Genomic DNA, 21,524 nt, shown 5'->3' with positions numbered 1-21,524 from the left:
ATGAGTGAAGAATTTTTATTCTTTTGCATAGTAAGAATGTCCTTAATCAATAAATGATGATTGACTTTAAAAATATCTCCCAATTTTAAAGGTATATTGATCCCCAAATATGTCCAATATCTATCCATTTTTTTGAAGTGATAATTTGAGTAGATGGAATCTTGGAGAGCATCTGAAATTGTGATGGGATAAAGAATGGTTTTAGATGGGTTTACTCGAAGACCCGATATAGAAGAAAATACAGATAATAAATCAAAGACAGCTGGTAAAGAAGTCTTAGGTTTTGTAACAAAAAGCACTAGGTCATCTGCAAACAAAGACACCTTAATTTGTTTCTTTCTAATAGGGATACCAGCAATAATATTGGTATTACGGATAGCATTAGCAAGAGGTTCAATTGCGATTGCAAAAAGCAGAGGAGACAAGGGGCAACCTTGCCTCGTCCCTCTGAAAAGATTAAATTCTTCAGAATCCAAATTATTAATAGAAAGAATAGCAGAAGGCGACTTATATAAAGAATGGATTATCTTCAGAAAATTCGGGCCAAAATTCATTTTCTGCAGTAAGGTTGTAAGATAAGGAACTTCAACGGAATCAAAGGCTTTTTCAAAATCAATAGACAAGATAAAGGAAGACTCAATATTAAATTTCCGGCAGTATTGAATAACATCAAGGACCATTCTAGTATTGTCCGTTAACTCACGGTGTGGGATAAAGCCCGATTGGTCAGGATGAATGTAGTTCCCTATAAAAGTATTAAGCCTAGCCACCAGGGCTGCTGTAAAAATCTTGTAATCGCAATTAAGGAGCGATATCGGCCTGTATGAACTAGGGTCTAGCAAGTCTTTGTCTTTCTTTGGAAGAAGAATGATTTTTGCCTGTGACCAAGTAACTGGAAAAGAACCAGACTGTACAAACTGATTACAGGCGTCCGCCAAGATGGGAGCCAACAAAGTATTAAAAAAATTATAAAATTCTGGTATAAAGCCATCTCGGCCTGGAGATTTATTGGATTTCATAGACTTGATAGTCTCCTGTATTTCAAGTGCAGTAAAAGGTTTGTCCAAAAGGGATTTAACCTCAGGAGAAACAGGCTTAATAACTGAGTGAGTGTCTAAAAAAGATGAAATAAGGTCTGATGCTGGATGCTGGGAGGAATATAGAGATGAATAGTATTTTTTAAAAACTCCTACAATATCCTTAGTGGAATGTTTCAAGGTACCGGATTTAGAACGAATGGAAGAAATAGCCATTGAGGATATTCTCCTTTTAACCTTCCATGATAGGAGTTTAAGGGATTGAGGAGTTCGAAACCAATATTTTTGTTTTATATAAGCCATTTGTTTTTGAATCTTGGAGACGTCAAAAGATTCTAATTTTTTCCTTTCTATAAGAAGTTTTGAATAAGTTTTTTTGCTACCAAATTTTTTAAATTTCTCTTCCAATTTGGTAATGTTGGCAACCAAATCTGATCTAATTTTGTCTTTTTCTTTTTTATACGAAGAGGCAATAGCCAAAAATCTGCCACGAATTACAGCTTTAAACGAGTCCCAAACTATATGCTGAGGTACTCCACACTCAGTATTGAATTGAAAAAATTCTTTAATGTCTTTTTCAATGGAATCTGTAACCGATTTCATAGACAGTAGTTTACTATCCAATCTCCAATTAAAAGAAAAAGATCTTTCAGTGATTCCTGACATATAACCTTCCAACCATGCATGATCAGACCAAATCATTGGGCCAATGTCTACTTTAAAAAAAAGGTTAGAAATAGAATCCGAAACTAAAAGAAAATCTATTCTGGAATAAGTTTGATGACGAGAAGAAAAGAAGGTATAGTCTCTTTCTTTTGGATGCCTGCTTCTCCAAATGTCTGACAGATTATAGGATTGAAAGATTTGAGCTAAATCATTTTGGCCATTCGAATCTTTTGATTGAGACCATTTATTGGCAGATAGAGGTAGCAGGCTTTTTTGAGATCTATCTAAAGAAGGATTGACAACATAGTTGAGATCTCCTCCCAAAATAATGGGCCCTTTATGAAAAGTTTGAAGTTGTGACAACGTATCTTTAATAAATGCAATTTGTCCATCATTTGGAGCATACACCGATGCCAGAGTATAAGGGCTACCATTAAAGACCCCATTGATAAAAATATACCGACCCCTAGGGTCAATTGAGGAATTTTCAAAAGTGAATTGGACTGATTTACCTATTAAGATGGCCACACCTCTTGCTTTGGAGGACCCGTGAGCTTGAAATTGATGAGCAAAAAATTTTGACTGGAAGACCTTGGGCTGGTTACCCTTAAGGTGAGTTTCTTGCAAAAAAACTATATCTGGTTTCTGATGAGAGATGGCAGAGGCAACCCGTTTTTTCTTAATTAAATTATTTAGCCCATTACAGTTTAGAGATAGAAATTTCAAGTGGCACTCTGCCATAATTGAAAGAGGAAATAACCAAGGTTATCAAAATTATTGCAATTCATAACTTTGAACCCAGGTGCCACCAGGATAGCTAGAGGCGAATCCTGTAGATCAAATTTCAAAGGTATGAGGACAGATTTCAGATCAAAGGCTTTAAAAAACTTCCAACTAAATCCATAATAATTCAATACAGTTATGCTGCCCGTAACACAAACAAAAAACCATAACCAACACCAGTGGTCTAGCATTAACAGACACTAGCCACTAACTCACCCTCCAACTCTGTTAACCCAAACTTGGGAAAACAACAACTATTTACTTAAAAGGATAAATTTGAAGCGGAAGTCTTCGTTACTGAAGACACCACACAACTAGCAACAACTACCAAATGGAGCTAATTAAAAAAAACTGAAGTTCTCCATTCTCCCTCTCTGCCAAAAATGCTTATATTTAACACTATCAACCCAGCAAAAATAAAATTTATAAACAGAATAACAGAGCCGAATGTATAGAAAGTTTATAATGAAAGGCCAAACAAAGCTGATCGAGTCAAGGCTAAAATGCCTAGAAAGCCACATATAATAAAACCTGTGCCTTTTACCAACTCAGGTTAGTGAATTAAAGATAATTACAGGCAAACTAATATACCATGTGTAACAGCATCAGATCTCGATCACAAAGTTATTGTAAGACTTAAGACACTATGATAAAAATACAATGAAACTTTAAACAGAACTATGAACGCTATTAAATACTGGTCTCCCCAAACACTCCCCACCAACTATCCTTCAGCCACTTATAAGCCTATGTAGGGAGATATGATGGTGAGGGAAACAAGTTTCCAAACCTTCATAGTAGCATAAGGCACAAACTGACACACACATACATTCCCTACCCACCCTCTGTCTCACAGATTCATTTCCATTCAACAATTCACACAGGAAGGGAAAAGGTCCTGACAATTCATTAACTCATAGTAGAAAGAAATATATTGATATAAAACCCTAATCATACTATTCAAGTTTCTCACTCTGATCTACCCCCCCTCACTCACTCTCTCTCCCTCCCTCTCTCCCACTCCCTCACTCAACACCCAGCCTCCCCATTCCAGCTCCTACTCAAACCATATATTCCAAGTCACCCCATTCTTCCAATCATGCATACCCAATCAACCAAGAAGATTTCCTTTAATGAGTTGAATTGAATTAATAACTCCCTCACATTCATAACATTGTGTTCAAAAGATATAAATAACCAAAAAAAAAGGGGGGGGGACCCCCCAATTTCGTATATAAACATTGCTTCATAGGCACGAAACAATCATCAGCATATTTCTAAGCCGTGACAGAGTTACACGTAGGCAAAGCTTATAAGTCAGCAGTTCAGTAGGCAAAGCTTATATGTCAGGAAAAAAAAAAGGGGGGGGGCCTCAAGAATCCACACAAAAAAGGGAAGATTTCTGCATAGCAACAGTTCCAGTGTTTAGCTTCTAGGAGAAACAGGCCGATCAGGACGGTTCATAGGCACACGACGCCATCTAGTGTCTGAAGTTATTGAGTGAACATGTGAAACTGCTTCTATAAGGCCGGTGGGAACAGGAAGATTCAAATCTCTCAGCATGCTTAGGCCTGAGTCAAGGCCTCCAGCGACAAACGACCGATCCTGTACAGTAACTTGCAGCTTGTACGAAGCAACCCATCGATATCTGATGTTTTCCCTGTTCAGGATTTCAATAATTGGCTTCAAAATTTTCCGCCTTTGCAAGGTTTCAGAAGACAAATCCTGTAGAATTTGGATGTTGTAATCTCCTAGCAGAAGTGGATTTATAGCCCGGGCTTTTTGCAGCAGCTTGGATTTAACTGAGGCAGAAGAGAAACGGACTAAAATGTCCCTAGGCAACGAAGTTTTCTGTGTGCGCAAAGGGCCAATTCTATATGCAGCCTCCAGGGCACAAAGATCAGATTCAGAAAAACCCAATGCCTTTGATAGCCAGGAGGCTATAAGAGATTTTAGGTCAGAGGGAGAGGCAGAGTTCTCGGGGAGCCCGCGAATTTTAACATTCCCCATTTTCAGTTGGTTCTCAAGTGCAATAATTTTATCAGTGGCCCATTCATCTCTTTTATAAAAATACTGAGTGTCCTCCTGCACAGCACATGCCATGTTAAAAGCAGAATCTGCAGTCTCTGCCACCTTCTCTAAGGACGTTTTGAAACCCTCCAACTGAGCAGAAAGGGGCTGGATCATGGCAGATATTTTGTCAGTCATATTTTTTTCCAGTTTTTGAAAAGCCTCCATTACCTCAGAACGAAATGAAGCTAGGTCTGCTGCTGTGTTTTCCCCTTCTCCCGACGCCATCTTGCTTGCAGGGCTGCTTGCTTTTCCTGAGGCCTTAGCCTTAGGCTTTTTGGGAAAATAGTCTTTAACAGAGTTCCTTGGGTTTCTTTTTGATCTGGATTTTTGACCATCTACTGTTCCCATACTAATTAAAGAAAAAAAAGAAAACAAACAACAACGCTGGGCGCTTGCTTAAGTGGATTTGGCAGGGGTAAGTAAGGAGCTCTGTTTTCAGGCGTCCATTCCCTATGCGTGCGACGCCACGCCCCCAAATTTTGAGATATTATAAAGTGTGCGGGATGCTCTGGCTGAAAGAATGTATCGAAACACAAAATAAATGAATACTGGCACTAGAAGGGTATGATTTAAAGCTCAGGTGGCATGCTTTTATTTGGTACCAGAAAGCAGAGGGCCATAAATACTTTAAGAATCGTATAATTAGAAAATCATTACTATCAATATGGGAGAAAATAAGAGTAAAAGTGTACAAAAAAATCCAAATTGGGTTTCACCATTAGTCATTTACACAGCCTAATTTCTTATCCTGGAAAAATCCACTAATGTATGAAAATTTACTGAAAAAGGATCTTTAATTGAAAATAAGTGAAGAACTAGCAGTTAAATCCTATGGAGAGTTACTTCGTTCTAAGCCCATTGAAATGAATATGCTTAGACTGGAGTAACTCTCCTTAGGATTGCACTGTTATTAAGTGACTTAAATGTAAAACTAGACTGGTGGACGAGAGCGCAGTTAGTCAAGGTATTCAAAAGATAAAATAATAGGCTTTGAAAAGGAACAATGTCCACTTGATAAAATTATCTGTTGCCCGGGTGAAAAACTGATTAAGAAGATATATGCCTTTTTATTACAATTGAAAATGGAGGGGAAAATAGTAAAAGAGTCCGTGATGAAATGGGCACAGAATTTTGGTTATAACATCCAGATGGAGCAGTGGGAACAGATGTGGGCGACAAATATAAAAATATCTAAGGGAGGGCAGAGCGGAGCCACAAAACATGGCAGATGTGTGATCCTAAAGTGCCCGATTCCTTCTCCCGCAAATCGCCAAAACTGATGTCAAACGCAACGAGTTCGAGCCCAGCCAAACTGAGCAGACAACAGAGACGCCAAAGAACGCTCCAGGCAAAAAGTGAGCCTCACCGCAAGCGGAAAACCGCAAACTGCGAATTCGCTCATACTCGGCCTGAAGCTTTCCAAAATGGCCGCCGCTAAATCGGGAGTTACAAAAAACGCTGACGACAGCCTAATGGAAGCCTCAAACTTTCAATCCCTACAAGAATCATTACAAGACTCTTTCCAAACATCCTTGCAAGCCTCATTCACGGACATGAAGGACGAACTGCTTCAAATGCTATCGGAAAAAAATAGCGTTGCTGCTGCAACCAACAACTCAAAACCTGCAAGAACTCTCGGAAGCCTTGCACAACACAACACAAACAGCTGAATCAGCTATGAATATGAGCATGCTCCTCAAAGATGACTCACTACAAACATATGGAGAAATCAACGAGATAAAGGACACTGATAACACTGGAAGCTACAGTAAGACAAAATAACTTAATTTCGTGGGGTGGAAGAGGACACTGAACAATCGTCCAACTTGTTTGACTGGGCCACTAAATGACTCTCCTCAACCATGCACCTGGATAAATACATCCCACTCATCATCACAAGGGCATTCAGACTGGGGGCAGTACAAATGGCTAATAGAAACTTTCCTAGAGACATTTTACTCACATTCTAGGACCTAAGCATGAGAAATGCCATAATGAGAGTGGCAAGAAAAAAAGGCCACCTGGGCTTTAAAGGTGCACACATCCTTGTCCTTCCAGACATCCCCCCTGAAACCCTGAGCATCAGAAAAACTCTCAAACCAACAACTCAATGCCTGCAAGATGCTCAAATCAGATACAGGTGGAACATTGCCAAGAAAACTCCCAGTTCGCCACCAAGGAAACGTACTGCAAGCCCATGATGAACTGACGGGACTAATCCTGCTCAAGTCCTTAAAACTGGATGCTTCCACAGACAACTCCTCCAAAACCAACAAAAGAAAGCTGTCTTTTAATGCGTCGCCTCAAAAGTCACACAAGATACCTGCTCCAGGATCCTCAACCATACAGCCTTCCAACAGGACATAAACTGAAGCAACGCCATAGAGAGACTGTTCCAGTCCACTTCATCATGAAACTATTTCAAACTATTTCAACTTAAGTATTCTTGGCTTCCTAAATACAACAGTTATAGTCATTTTTTAGTTTATGTTTAAATACCACCAGCTAAGTAACGGAAAGAAAGTGTAATAGTTTTACTGTCAGTTTAAATTACCTTTATTATAGTCTTTGCTGAAAGTGAGGGGTTAGGGACACATTTGTTTATAGGACCCAGCTCCGGATTGAGTTACTCTTGACAGAGAAGCACGTTGTTAAATACTTGTGCTCTTTAGAGATAGGTTCACCTGTAGAAATAAATAGACACAGTTTGTGGTCCCGTATAGACATGTGCTGGCTTTCAGTAAGTTTAATGAAGTTTGTGAGAGATATTGAAATCCTCCCGAATACTATGGCAGATCATAACCCAATTTTACTGTCTTTGGAAAGTGGAAGAAGAACTGGAGGATGAATCCAGGTTTAGTGAAAGATAAGAAATGTATTGAATACATAAAAGAAGAGATGGGATGGTTTTTTAAGCTAAATGATCAGAAGGAGATTTCATCCAAAATTGTGTGGGAAACGAGTAAAGCTTATGTCAGAGGGTTAATTAAGAATTATATTGTACATAAGAGACGGGAAGAAAATAAGAAACTAGAAGAAATAACCGAACATCTAAAACAACAAGAAGAGCAGCTTAAAAAGACACCAAATATTCAGGAGGTTAAGGATAGGATAAAATTGTTACAACACAAGATCCATGTAATGTTTTTAGAGAAAATGGAAAGGCAAGTTCTCTTCGCAAGACAGCAGTTTTTTGAGAACGCTAACAAATCAGGGAGATGGTTGGCATATAAAATCAAGAAGGAACGGGAGAAAAGAACAATCAAGACATTGAAGGATAAAGAAGGGAATCATAAGCATCTCTTGGAGGATCTGGAAAAGATAGTTATGGAGTTTTATACACAATTATATGATTCAGTAGAAATTGATGAGAAGCAGGAAAATTATCTTTTGAGTAGACCTCTACCTAAGTTAACAGAAGAACAGAAGAGGATGATGAATAGCCCAATTACAATGTTTGAGATTGAAGAAGCTTGGGGCAAACAAAAGAGAAATAAAGCAGCGGGTCCGGATGGCCTCCCCGCCGAGTATTATATTATGTTTAAGAAGAGTTTAATTTATCAGTTTAAAAAAATGATAGAGGAAGTATGGGCAACCGCAGAAGTGCCAAATACGTGGAGATACGCGAACATAACTCTTATACCGAAAATGGACTGTGAATGTGAAGAAATCAGGGACTTTAGGCCAGTAGCATTACTCAACGTGGACTATAAAATCTCCGCACTGATACTTGCAAATAGAATGAAAAAAGTCTTAAATATATTAATACATCCAGATCAAACAGGTTTCCTGCCAAAAAGGCACTTAAGTACTAGTATTAGAATTATTTTGGATACCTTGGAGTACTACGAGTTAAATAGAGACAAGCAATTAGCATTATTGTTGCTTGACGCGGAAAAGGCTTTTGATAATTTAGACTGGAATTTTATGTTGCAACAGTTTAAGATTATGGGGTTTGGTGACGATTTTATCAGAAACGTACAGGCAATTTACTATGAACAAAAAATTAAAATAATTATTAATGGCGAAACAACTGAAGAAGTTAAAGTCAGTAAAGGAACTAGGCAAGGCTGTCCCCTCTCCCCATTACTTTTTATTTTATCATTGGAAGTATTTAATGAATCCATCAGAAGCAACAAGAACATTAGAGGTTTGACAGTAAAAGACGAAACTTACAAACTATTGGCTTACGCCGATGATATTATTTTAATCATTCAAAATCCATTGCAATCGATAGATGAAGTTTTGAAAGAAATAGATGCCTATGGTCAAGTTGCTGGCTTGAAAATAAGCAAACAGAAATCAAAAATATTAACAAAGAATATGACAAAGTTGGAGGCTAATGAATTAGAAACGAAAGCCGGCTTTAAAAATGAAAAAAAAAGTGAAGTATTTGGGAATAAATCTAACAAATGCAGTAGTATATACGAAAACAACTTTGTGCCACTGCTTAGGGAAATTGGAAATTCATTGAAAAAATGGGAAGGCATGCAACTATCTTTTATGGGTAGAATAGCTCTTATAAAAATGGCTATCCTCCCGAAAGTGATGTTCTTATTTCAAACAATTAATTTTGCTGTCAAGAAGGAATTTTTTTGCTAAATTAAATAGAGTAGTCAGGATTTTGTGTGGCTTGGAAAAAAGCCTAGGGTTAAATGGAAAATACTAAGTGATAAAAAAGAAAATGGCGGCCTTGGACTGCCAGATTGGGAAACCTATTATATGGCTAATGTGACGGTTTGGCTGAAAGACTGGATAAAGTTGGAGAATAATAGAATTCTTGCTTAGAAGGACATGACCTCAACTGGTTGGCATGCAAATTTATGGTATATAGAGAAAGGCCATAAATATTGTACAAATCATTTAATTCGAAAAGCCATAGTTAATGTCTGGACAAAAATAAAAAAGATGATCTATACTAAGACACCCAGGTGGATTTCACCAGTAGAAGCATCTATAAAACCACAACTGTGGGAACCTTCAAAAATTTTAACATATCAGGAACCGTTGGATGGTGAAGATAAATTAAGGAAAAAGGAGGAATTGGAACAAATGGGAATAAAAATAGACTGGTGGCTGAATATGAAGATTATGGCTAAATTTAATAAAGATAAAATAATTGGTTTTACAAGAAAGAACTTTGATTTAGATGGAATATTATTGGCCAAAGAAGATAAAACAATCAAAAAAGTATATAACTATTTGATGCAAATAAAATTAGAAGCGGAAGTGGTTAAAGAAACAATGATTAAATGGTCGCAGAATTTGGGAAAGACCATACAGTTGGAACAATGGTCGCAAGCATGGAAAAACAATTATAAAGTTATCAAACCAGTTAGTTACAGGGAAAATTTTTATAAAATGTTCCATAGGTGGTACATTACACCAGTACTAGTGTCCAAAATGAACAATAGTCTTTCACCTAAGTGTTGGAAGTGTGGAATTAAGCCAGGTACATTTTATCATGCATGGTGGACTTGAGATATTGTTAAAAAAATTTGGGTGAAAGTTTATATATTTTTAAAAGAAATGTTAGGTATGAATTTTCATTTTGAACCAGAGACAATGTTACTATCTATGATAGGTAAGGAGATATCAAAAGAAGACGAACATTTGGTGATTTATACTATCACTGCTGCTAGAATTTTAATAGCCAAATATTGGAAGAAAGGGAATTGCCCAAATTTGGAGGAATTGGTGGAAAAAGTGCTTTTTGCTGCTGAGGCAGATATACTTTCAGCACTTCTGAAAGGGCAGGCGAAACCAGTAGCAAGTAATAAATGGAAGAAATTGTACAGATGGATTGAAAGGAAGACAGAAGGGAAAGAAGGGGGGGGGGAATTAGGTTGAAGAGGAATTTATGTTATGATAATCTACTTTTTAAAAAAGTGATAATTAACGTGTTGTTTGAATCCACTTTCACTCTCTGTTTTTTGTTTTATGTTTCATGTATAGGGATTACTCAGAATTACCCGGATGAATGTTTAACTCATTTGTTAAGATCGTTTGTTTATTCTCAATAAAGTTATAATTTTTTTTAAAAAAAGAAATAAATAGTTAAAATTTAATAAGTTTCATTTTATTGGTAACAGCCACCAGACAACACTGCAACTGGTAGTTTTCAGTCATTTGTTTATTGATAATTTTATTGTACTTTAGACGACTGCTGTAGGATAACTGCTCTTAAAGCATTTTGACGTTTCCTAGTTGTTTATAAGTTTTATTTTATTTGTTTATTTGATATTTTAGAACCAGAAGTGGTAACTAACCTAGACAAGAAGACATTATTTTCAAAAACTGCTGACACACCCTTCCAATAACATATAATAAGGGTAACACCTTCTTACCTGGTTATTTCAGACATACTTACCAAAATGTTGCAGGGGTACCAAATTATCTCTCTTTAACATTTGCGGTTTAAATAACTGCATTAAACAAAAGAGAATTACGTCTCACCTAAAAATTAAGCCTCACATAGCATTCCTACAAGAAACTCACATTTCAACAGCTGATCACCCTATCATTAAATCCACATGGTTTGGAACACAACTACACACCCCAGGCTCTTCAAAAGCCAGAGGCTCAGCAATTCTAATTGCGAAAAATACCCGCTTTGACTTAAAAGAGTAACTTAAAGATCCCCAAGGACGCTTTATCTTTACCAAAGGATATTTAGATGGCCACATGATCACACTAGGCTCCATATGTGCCCCAAATAAGTTGCAAATTCAATTTTTAAAACACACCCTCGCAACTCTACAAGAATTCAAAGAGGGAGAAGTTCTCCTGGGCAGGAACTTCAACTATATTGTAAACAAAGTCTTGGACAAATGGGCAGAAAAAAAACTGCACCCCATAATAAGAACTCAGACATCCTACTGAAGTGCTTACTAGACAATTTTGCCCTGAACGATGTTTGGAGATACAAAAATCCCATCACGAGAGATTATACTTATTATTATAGACTTAATTCTAACATCCAATTCACTACTAGGAAAAATAACATCAGCAGAAATTGAGTACAAAGCCTGGACAGACCATGCCCCAGTCACTTGCTGTCTCAGCTCATTTCAACGTTGCCCATGAGAGTGTAAATGGGCATTCAACACTACCATACTAAAACACGAAAACCTCAAACAACAATTTGCTACTAACATTAAATGCTTTTTAAAGGAAAACTTACCTGAAGACACTTCACAATCCACACGTTGGGAAGCCTCTAAGCTTCCCTGCGGGAGCAAGCTATTGCCATTGCTTCTTACCTAAAAAAAGAACACAGAGAAACTGTCAAGAATACAAAACACAATCAAAAATTTAGAACAAACTCACCAAAAAACAAGCAGCCACTCTGCTTATCAGAAACTAATAGCAGAGAGGAAAATTCTTGAATCCCTTGAAAATGAAGAGATTCAAAAGAACCTAATATACACAAAACAAAAATACTACATAAGATCCAAGGAATTCTTTGTTATTTAGCTTGGAAAGCAAAAGATAAAAAAAACTATACATATTTACTCACTGAAGGATGAATTGGGTAACATACTGACCTCGTCAGACTCAATTCTCAATTGCTTTGTGAAATATTATACCAAACTATACTCATCCAAAGCCCCTAATATTAACATTCGAGACTTTCTACGGAAAAGTGACTTAATACCAAAGATTTCCCTAGAACACAAAAACCTGATGAAAGCAGAAATTAACACAAAAGAAATTGAACTAGCTGTAAGCCAGCTAAAGAACCATACTTCACCTGGAGGAGATGGATTCCACCCGGAATTTTTTAAAATCTTCAGAAATGAATTGTTACTTCCACTAACTGACCTATGCAATTCAATTTTACAAATGCCACCATCCTGGGCCCAAGCAAACATCATAGTCATTCCGAAACCAAACAAGGACCCGTTACTCACCTCCTCATATCGTCCGATATCTTTGCTTAATTTGGACACAAAAATATTCACCAAAGTCTAGCCAACAGACTTAAACTAATCCTCCCCTCCTACATCAAATCAGAGCAATCAGGGTTTCTCCCACACCGAAACATTACGGACACAGTAAGAAAAACATTAAACGTCGTCAACTACTGCTCAATGAATGTGAAGGACTCCATTATGATGTCCTTAGACGCAGCTAAAGCATTCGACAGCGTTGAATTTTTCTACTTAAAAACAGTTACAGAACTCATGGACTTTGGACCAAGCTTTAAAAACTGCATAGGTGCAATATACAACACTCCATCTGCACGTTTACTAATCAATGGAATGTTATCCCACTGGATCCATATCAATAAGGGTACTAGACAGGGGTGCCCTATGTCACCGCTCCTCTTTTTGTTGGCATTTGAACCTTTGATGGAGGCTATAAGACAAAACAAAGAAATTACAGGCATTGAAATCAACAAGAGGCAACATAAAATGGCAGTATGCAGATGACCTTACATTATACCTCTCATCTCCGCTTTATTCCCTTACTGCCTTAGAGAACTTCTTAAGTAGGTTTAGTTTAATTTCAGGAATTACGTTTAATAGTAACAAGTCTGAACTCTTCCCTATCAATCTAAGTGAAAACACCACACAAAATATCTACAGATTAGGACAATACAATTGGACAAAAACAGCTTGGAGACTTCTAGGGGTTCACATCCCATGAGACCTTGCAAATTTAAGAAAGGTCAACTATGATGATCTACACAAGACTGTAAAACTGCAATTTAAAAAATGGAATAACCAAACGTTTTCTTGGCCAAATTGTTTCTATCTGATAAAAAAACTTTTATTATTCCAAAATACTTGTTTCTGTTTTGCTCTCTGCCAATTTGTATACCAAAAAAATGTAATAAATCAATGGCAATCAGACCTTAACAAGTTTCTATGGGCACAAGGGAAACCTAGAGTTCGCCATAAAACTCTAATCCAACGCACCACACTAGGGGGCATGGGTTATCCAGATCTGTTGCACTATTATCAGGTGACATTATTAACACACATTACCAAAGTGATAATAGACTGCAACAACGCTGACTGTAATGACATAGAAGCCAGCTACCTTAACCCTACCATATATCAGACATAATCTGGAACCAACCACCTCCTCTCTAAATCCAACTATACCAAAAATATTTTCCTCACGTTTTGGAGACAAAATCATCTAAAATTCCGCAAATTTCAAGATACTCATCCTTTCTAAACCAAGAATGGTTCATTCCAGGATGACAAAATGCGAAATATACAAAATGGAGAAAGCAAAATTGTTACCATCTCAAAGACCTATGGGCACCAGAACACACTAGCAGACAAACAGGCAATAGAAAGTAAACTTAAAAGCAAAATTAACTGGTCGGTACTTTTATTTAATAACGGTGGCAAGAATTCAATATGCCAAAGGATGGAAGGAGATGACAACACCAACAAAGGAAGAACTAATCACAAAGTTCTTTGAAATAGTGGAAATGGACGTACTCACAGACCTACTGAAAGAGGACAGTAAAAGAAACTTGAAATAAGTATGGTCGCCTTTCTATTTATGGATGGAAAAGTACAAGAAGTAGAAGAATGAACTTTAAGTAGACTCGTGGTTTGTTAAAATCAGATTTGACATAAGGGTTTAAAAAGTATAATTGGAGAAATATGTTTAGCTTGATCTTATGTATAATTGTATTGTGTTTTTTGTTTCCCTTTCCCCCGTCATCGTCCCCTTTCCCTTATGTTGGTGAATCTTTATAACTTAATAAACTGTTAAACACGAAAAACACAAAGTGAAAGTTTAGCTCCTTTCAGATCTCCAGAGAAATAATGCATTTCTTCACCCCTACCCTGACTCTTGGCAGCTTGCCTGGAGCTGTTCCAGGTGACCTTGCCACATCCTCCCCACCACCACTCCCCTCCCCCCCTCCAGCTTTCAGTGGTTTGTCTGGAATGGCTTCTGGTGGCAGCTCCCAGGCTCCTCGGCCAGTGGAATTTTCAAAGCTAAGTGTGTTGTCTGTGCATGTGCAGATGTTTTCTATTCTGGAGGGGAGTCCCCCCCCCCTGGTGTAAATTATTTGAAAGATTTTGTGGATTTAGCCTGTTTGGTGCAAGTATGCCCCCCATCTGTTGATTTAAATATCCACAGATGGGGGGCGCACTTGGTAATTAGATATGTTAATTCTCCATTCTGTTTTTGTATTGTGAGAGACTGGAGTACAGAATCATTTGGTCATAACTATGGTTTGTCACTTCAGACAGTACACCAACAATAATTTATCTATACTGGTGTAGCACCAACATCATAGTCTGATGTGATGTTTGAATTGTACTTAATCTCTATACCGAAAAAGCTCTGGGTCTCTAGAGAAGAAATCCAGTGGCACCTTAAAGACTAAAAAAATTATCCAAGCATAAGCATTTGTAAATCAGAGCTCACATAGTCTTTAAAAAGCAGTGATGTATAGTTAAAGTCATATGAGATAGGTTACCATGTGTTAGCTGTTTGGATTTGTAAATCATCTACTTATCTGTGGATAAACTGCTAGAAAATCAACTTTGACTAGTAGTAAATATAACTGCCTTTTTGCAATCACTAGGTTTTGGTGGAAAACAAAATGGAGTAGAAAAACGAAGCGGTGGATTTGGAAGTGGGCACGGTTTTGGAAACAGAGGTAAATTTCTGGATAGCTTATTTTGGATTACAATATTAGTCAAGAGGGTTGTTACTGGTCCCTAATAAACCCAAAAGTTGAAGAACAAATAACATTTTATTACAAGAAGATACGCAATCATGGTACAAGAGTTCTGTGTTGATAAATACATGAGATAGATGTTGAAAACAAAAAATATAAAGTCTAAAATAAGAAAATATATAGATAAAAATCATGTGAACCAATACACCCTATGCAGAAAAATATTTAAAATACAGAGTACGCATTACAAAGGAATTCTCCAGGAATTTTTTACAGACATTTTTCTGGAAAACCTATCTTCATCATATTCCCTGATGGAATTGGCTAAATCTGACGTTCCCATTGACTGTGGTGTGCACTCCATCAGTGATTGGCCCATCAATCACCACTCAAGAGAACTTGCATGCCATTGGCTTGGCCCATTCCTCTCTCCTGCATGCTGTTCCCTCTGTAGCATTTGGAAGAAAAAGTAGGCAGCAGTGGTGGGGAAACGGTGAAGAGACAGGGAATAAAGGTGGTAATGCAACTAGGTGGCAAGGCAGTTCCTAAGAGGCCATGACAGCTGCCACTTTCCTGTCACTCCCTTCCTGCCTCTCTCCTCTCCTCAGCCTCACCCCAGGACAGAAAAGGATTGGCCCACTGGGGAAGCTGCTAGCCAGATGCTGTTGCTAGGCAACCAAGGTTGCTTCTATCAGTAAAGGGAGAGATCTCAGCTGAATAGAATGCCATTGATTCCACCCTCTAAAGCAGTTGTTTTATCCAGGATGGAGAGAGAGAGCTGTTGTCTGGAGTTCAGTTGTGATCCCAGGAGATCTTCAGGCTTCACCTGGAGGTTGGCTACCCTAGGCCTAGCAACACCCTCTGGGTGACTTGATGCCACCTGACTGGTATGACTTAACTAGGCCTGGCTACTTGATCCTGTTTAGCAGCAGCCCCCGTCTGACAGCCAGTGTGATGTAGCAGTTGCCAACTCCAGGTTGGTAAATTCCTGGAAATTTGAGGGGTGGAGCCTGGAAGAATGTAGAGTTTGTTATATAAACAAATGGTTTATTTTTAAACCACCTATTTCTCTTAAGTTTATAGTTTTCAGAATATGCTTTAATTCAAGTTGTATAAAGTTTATTAGTTGTATATAAATCTGGATATATGAAAAATGTTTCAAAACTGATATAAACAATTTTTTTTTAAATCCTGAAGGCTTGAGCCACTGACTCTTTACCTTAAAGATACATAGTCCTAAAGCAGAGAGAGCAGCATCAATGCTAAATAGAAACATGGAACAAGCTAAAGGCTTAATAATGGCACACAGTTGCACCATATCCAGAGCAAATGTCCTGTGTGATGGTCAACACGTTCAAACAGGCTCAGTCTTTTGGGTTTATCCTTCAGTGTGTTGGTTATAAGTTCATTGGCACCTTTTTTGGCCCAGCTAGCCCCTAATCCTTAATATTGTGTACTAGGTTTTCAGTGATGAACTCATGTATTCTGAGTTTTAGCCAGCTGCAAGGGTAGTAATTGCAAAATTTTGGAAATCCTCTAAAAAACCTCGCAAAAAGTTCTGGAATTTTGTATTTTAGACAAAATCTCAGATTCTCTCACCCAGCAAGAAGGAGGTATATTTGATTCTAAATTTGTGACATTGTGGTTTCCAGTTACAGAATGTTTAGCATCTAAAGAATATAGTAATATGTTGGAAGTGATTGACAGTATTTACTAAGGCGCTATATTTGTTTTAGATTTTGTTTTTTTAAAAAGAAAATATAGACTAACTTGTTTAGGCTTGTAATGCATATATTTATGTATATGTTTATTTTCCCAAGTGTAGTTTTTTCTTTCTATTGACTTGCTATTATATACTTATTAATATTAAATTATATATATATATTTAGTCATATGGCTAAATTGGTTCGTTTTGGGAATTTGTGTATTTTGTGAAATTCGTAGTTCAGAATACATTAAGAAATAATGGCCAAGATGTTGCTTTCTGAATAGAAAATGCTTGTTGGACTTAATTACATTACATTTAAATTGCAAGAACTCATGTATTCTGATCTACATGAATGTTTGCTGAAAGAAAATAATGTGAGTATTCCGTGATCAGGTCAAAGGTACTTTTTGCATGTACAGTAAATATAACATTAGTTTTTCATATTAAGTATGCTTCATGCTAGCTGACCAGGTGTTTCACAGATGGATGACTACTGAGCCATGGCAAGAGGCAGAAACTGAATGTAAATGTTTTTTGGGGGAGGGGTTAGGGTTGAAAAGGATCTAGGGGTCTTAGTGGATCATACACTGAACATGAGTCAACAGTATGATGCGATGGCTAAAAAGGTAAATGCAATTTTGGACTGTATCAACAGAAGTATAGTGTCCAGAACACGTGATGTGATGGTATTGCTTTACTCTGCTCTGGTAAGACATCACCTGCAGTATTTTAAGAAGAATATAGACAACGGGTGCAGAGGAGGGCGACGAAGATGGTGAGGGGTCTGGAGACCAAGTCCTATGAGGAAAGGTTGAAGGAACTGGGGATGTTTAGCCTGGAGAGGAGGCAGCTGAGAGGTGATAGGATCACCATCTTCAAGTACTTGAAGAGCTGTGATATAGAGGATCGTGTGGAATTGTTTTCTGTGACCCCGGAAGGTAGGACCAGAACCCATAGGTTGAAATTAAATCAAAAGAGTTTCCGGCGCAACATTAGGGAGAACTTCCTGACTGTTAGAGCGATTCCTCAGTGGAACAGACTTCCTCAGGAGGTGGTGGGCTCTCCTTGAAGGTTTTTAAGCAGAGGCTAGATGGCCATCTGACAGTGATGAAGATCCTGTGAATTTGGGGTAGGTATTTGTGAATTTCCTGCATTGTGCAGGGGGTTGGACTAGATGATCCTGGAGTTCCCTTCCAACTCTATGATTCTATGTGCATCTCGTACTTAATAGCCTTAATGTATCTAAACACTTGAATTGATTGGGGAAGGGCTGTGGCCTTTTGCATGTGGAAGTTCCCAGGTTCAGTCCCTGGCATCTCCAGCTGAAAGGACCAGGTTGGAAGTGAAGTGAAAGACCTCTGCCTGAGACCCTGTAGAGTCACTGCCCATCTGAGTAGATGGTACTGACTGTCAAGGGCGACAGTGATAACCATGCTGGGCCCCCGCCCCAGTTGGCAGCAGAGCCTGTGGCCTGCCCCTCTAATTCTCTAGGAACAGTTTGCCGCCTCAGTCAGCATTCTCTGCGCCTGACCCAGCAGCAGTGGAAGAGACACAGCTGCAAGCAGAAAGCCCACAAGACTCACCCCCACGGGTAGCTTGGCTGAGAGAGCGACTCCACCAAGACATGACGACCCGTTGGAGGGATGCATGCCTACGAGGAAGATGGTCGCTGACTCCTGAGTTCTGGCAGAAGCTTCACTGCATGCTAATAGGGACATTGCTGGAGGCCCATTTAGCTCCCCACTTGGGACTGGGCTCCTTGTGGAGGCAAGTCACCTCCATGATGACTCACATCCACCCCAGCTCTTGCGCTCCTGATTGAACTTCTCAGCTTCCTGACTCTCAACTCCAGACACCCCCCCCCCCTCCCCAACTCAGCTACCTGACTGCTTCGGTTAGAACTCCCTGGCTTGACCCCAGACAGGACTTGGACTCTGCTCCTTAACCGCACCCAGCCCCTGACACTGACCTTGCTGAACCAATGGTCTGGTTCGTTTTAAGGTAGCTTCATGTGTCCACATGTGTTCATTTTTTAATGCTGATAATAATCATCTTACTTCAGGTGCACACAATATTTGTCTTGGTATGTTAACTTGTCATCAGTTGCCCCTAGCTAACAATAAGGGCTGTTTTCCTGATTTTAGGGACTGTTTTAACCTGTTTAATTAGCTTTGCTGATCTATTTAATTGTTCTATTGTTATGATTTTACTGGTTGTGAGCCACCCTGAGCCTGCTTCAGCGGGGAGGGTGGAATATAAATCCAATTAACCTTAAACCTGATCTTGTATTCATTTGTATTCTATAAGAGTGTGACATATGTACTCACTGTTTTATATAGCTTAGCCCCTTTGCTTCACTTTCTAAGCTTCTCCCTATACCTGTTACCTAGGAAACATACGCTTAACAAAGTAGGGCCTACTTAATGAAAACTCTTGGGTTGTGGGGAAGTGCTATGTCTCAGTGGTAGAGCATCTGCTTGGCAGGCAGAAGGTCTGAGCAGGCAGAAGGTCTGAGGTTCAATCCCTGGCCTTTTCATTTAAAAGGATCTGGCAGTAGGTGATGTGAAAGGCTTTTTCCTGAGGCTGAGACCCTGGAGAACCAGCTTTCTGGCAGTCCAGAGTAGAAAGTAATCACTGTTGGACCAGTGGTTTAATTCTTTATAAGGCAGCAGTTTGTGTTCATGCCCTCAAGAAGGGCTATTTTTGAGCAAGAACGCATAGGAATGCCGTTTCAGCTGGCTTGGTGTCAAGAGGTGTGGCCTAATATGCAAATAAGTTCCTGCTCAGCTTTTTCTGCAAAAGGAGCTCTGCCCTCAAGCATCCAAGAGTTGTCTTCCAGGGTTCAATACAATAGAGTGCTTTTCTCTCCACCTACTAGGAGGTGGGTTTTTAACAGAAGAATTGGCTAGGGAGTCTCTGTTGTGAACTGTTGCAAGGTCTTTGGTCTATTTCTCTTTCTCTCTTGTTTAGTCAGCTGGCAGGTCCAGTCTCTGCCTGCAGGCCAATGTTTCAAAGAAGAAAGCATAAAATATTTATAAAGGCAAAGGAAGAAAAATTATTTTCTTTTTGGAGCTGGTTTGTGGCTCTATATCTTTCCCTATTCCCATTAATTATGAAACAACACAATAGGATTACTTTCCATAGTGTAATTCATATAATACCTAGTCAAATACATAGTCAAATGCCAAATAGCAGTGTATGAGGCTTTCATATTCACCAGAACTCTTCATCAGGCTGGATGTTAAATTAAATTTTAAAACCGTTTAAAAAGAGGAGCAGTTCCTCAGGACATGATATAGAGTCCTGGTTAAATCTGCATTGTGTATGTAGATCTGCTTCAAATATTTTTGGCTTCAGGTTACACTCAGCTCTTTGGGTCAATGGAACAAATTCCATCAATTGGCTTTCATTACTCTCTAGAGTTTCAGTAGTTCTCTTATGCAGCCAATTATTTTCACAAGAGGGCAGCAGAGCATAATTAAAATGGCTGCTTAAAAAGAGAGCTTTGAAGTGTTTGGCACTTCTGTGTCTGTGAGCAGAAGTAGTATAAATAGAGGTTCTGCCAAATCTCAGATGTGCCAAAGAAGTTTTATTGCCAAAAGAAGTAGCATTTCAGTCTAGTCATGGAATGCTGGGGTTGGGAAAGCTTTCTTCTGCTGTTTTCTCAAAATATCCCTTATTCTAAATTGTAATTTCATATGCTGAGCAAATACATAGTAACAACTTCTCAATTGAAGAGACATCTAGGATCTTAGATGTAGAGGAGAGTATCAATAGCACACTCTTTTCCCATCCAGAAAAATGACTATAGGGCTGGAATAAGTGTCCTGTATTAATTTAACTAGGAGGGGTTTGTTACTTAGAATTATTTATTTATTGGATTTTTATCCCATCCTTTCCTCAGGCAGTCTCAGGATAGGTAATAACAGAGATGAATAAACACTAAAAACCAATTAATGTATAAATCTTTAAAACAAGTAATTTAAAACAGCTAAAGAATGGTGAAGCAGTAATAACATAATATAATCCCACAGCTGGAACAGATGGTAATAGGAGTCACAGTAAAAGTTATAGAATATCAGTACTCTGGACAGGCAATTGTTAGAAGGGAGGCAGGATAGACCACTCTTGCATATGTGGACTTCCAGACAATCTTCAGACGGGCGAAGCAGTTGGCCCCCTTCCTTGAGCACCGGGACCTAGCAACGGTGATCCATGCAATGGTCATCTCGAGACTGGATTACTGTAATGCCCTCTACATGGGGCTGCCCTTGTGCCGAACCTGGCGGCTGCAGCTGGTGCAGAACGCGGTGGCTGCAGCTGGTGCAGAACGCGGCGGCTAGGCTGTTGTTGGGATTCCTGAGGTGGGAGCACATACAGCCGGGGCTGCGCGGGCTGCACTGGCTGCCAGTGGTGTACCGAGTTCGTTACAAAGTGCTGGTTATTACCTTTAAAGCCCTATATGGCCGAGGACCTGCCTACTTGAGGGACCGTCTCCCCATATGAACCCCAGAGAGCGCTGAGGTCAGCTGGAAAGAACCAGCTGAATATCCCTGGGCCAAGGGAGGCCAAATTGAAGACTACTCGGGAACGGGCC

General features: G+C 38.8%; 1 protein-coding gene across 4 annotated transcripts in view; it reads left to right on the top strand.

Moving 5' to 3' along the window:
* DDX4 (DEAD-box helicase 4) overlaps window positions 1–21,524 on the top strand; it is a 71,748-nt gene that overhangs the window by 29,703 nt on the left and 20,521 nt on the right. For all 4 annotated transcript variants that reach the window (XM_060235977.1, XM_060235976.1, XM_060235978.1 and 1 more), the window contains one exon: window positions 15,124–15,198. In XM_060235977.1, coding sequence (XP_060091960.1) covers window positions 15,124–15,198 — 75 coding nt within the window. The remainder of the gene's footprint in view (window positions 1–15,123; window positions 15,199–21,524) is intronic.

Source organism: Heteronotia binoei, chromosome 4, assembly GCF_032191835.1.
Source record: "Heteronotia binoei isolate CCM8104 ecotype False Entrance Well chromosome 4, APGP_CSIRO_Hbin_v1, whole genome shotgun sequence".
Taxonomy (NCBI): domain Eukaryota; kingdom Metazoa; phylum Chordata; class Lepidosauria; order Squamata; family Gekkonidae; genus Heteronotia; species Heteronotia binoei.
This window is presented reverse-complemented; position numbering and strand designations above follow the sequence as displayed.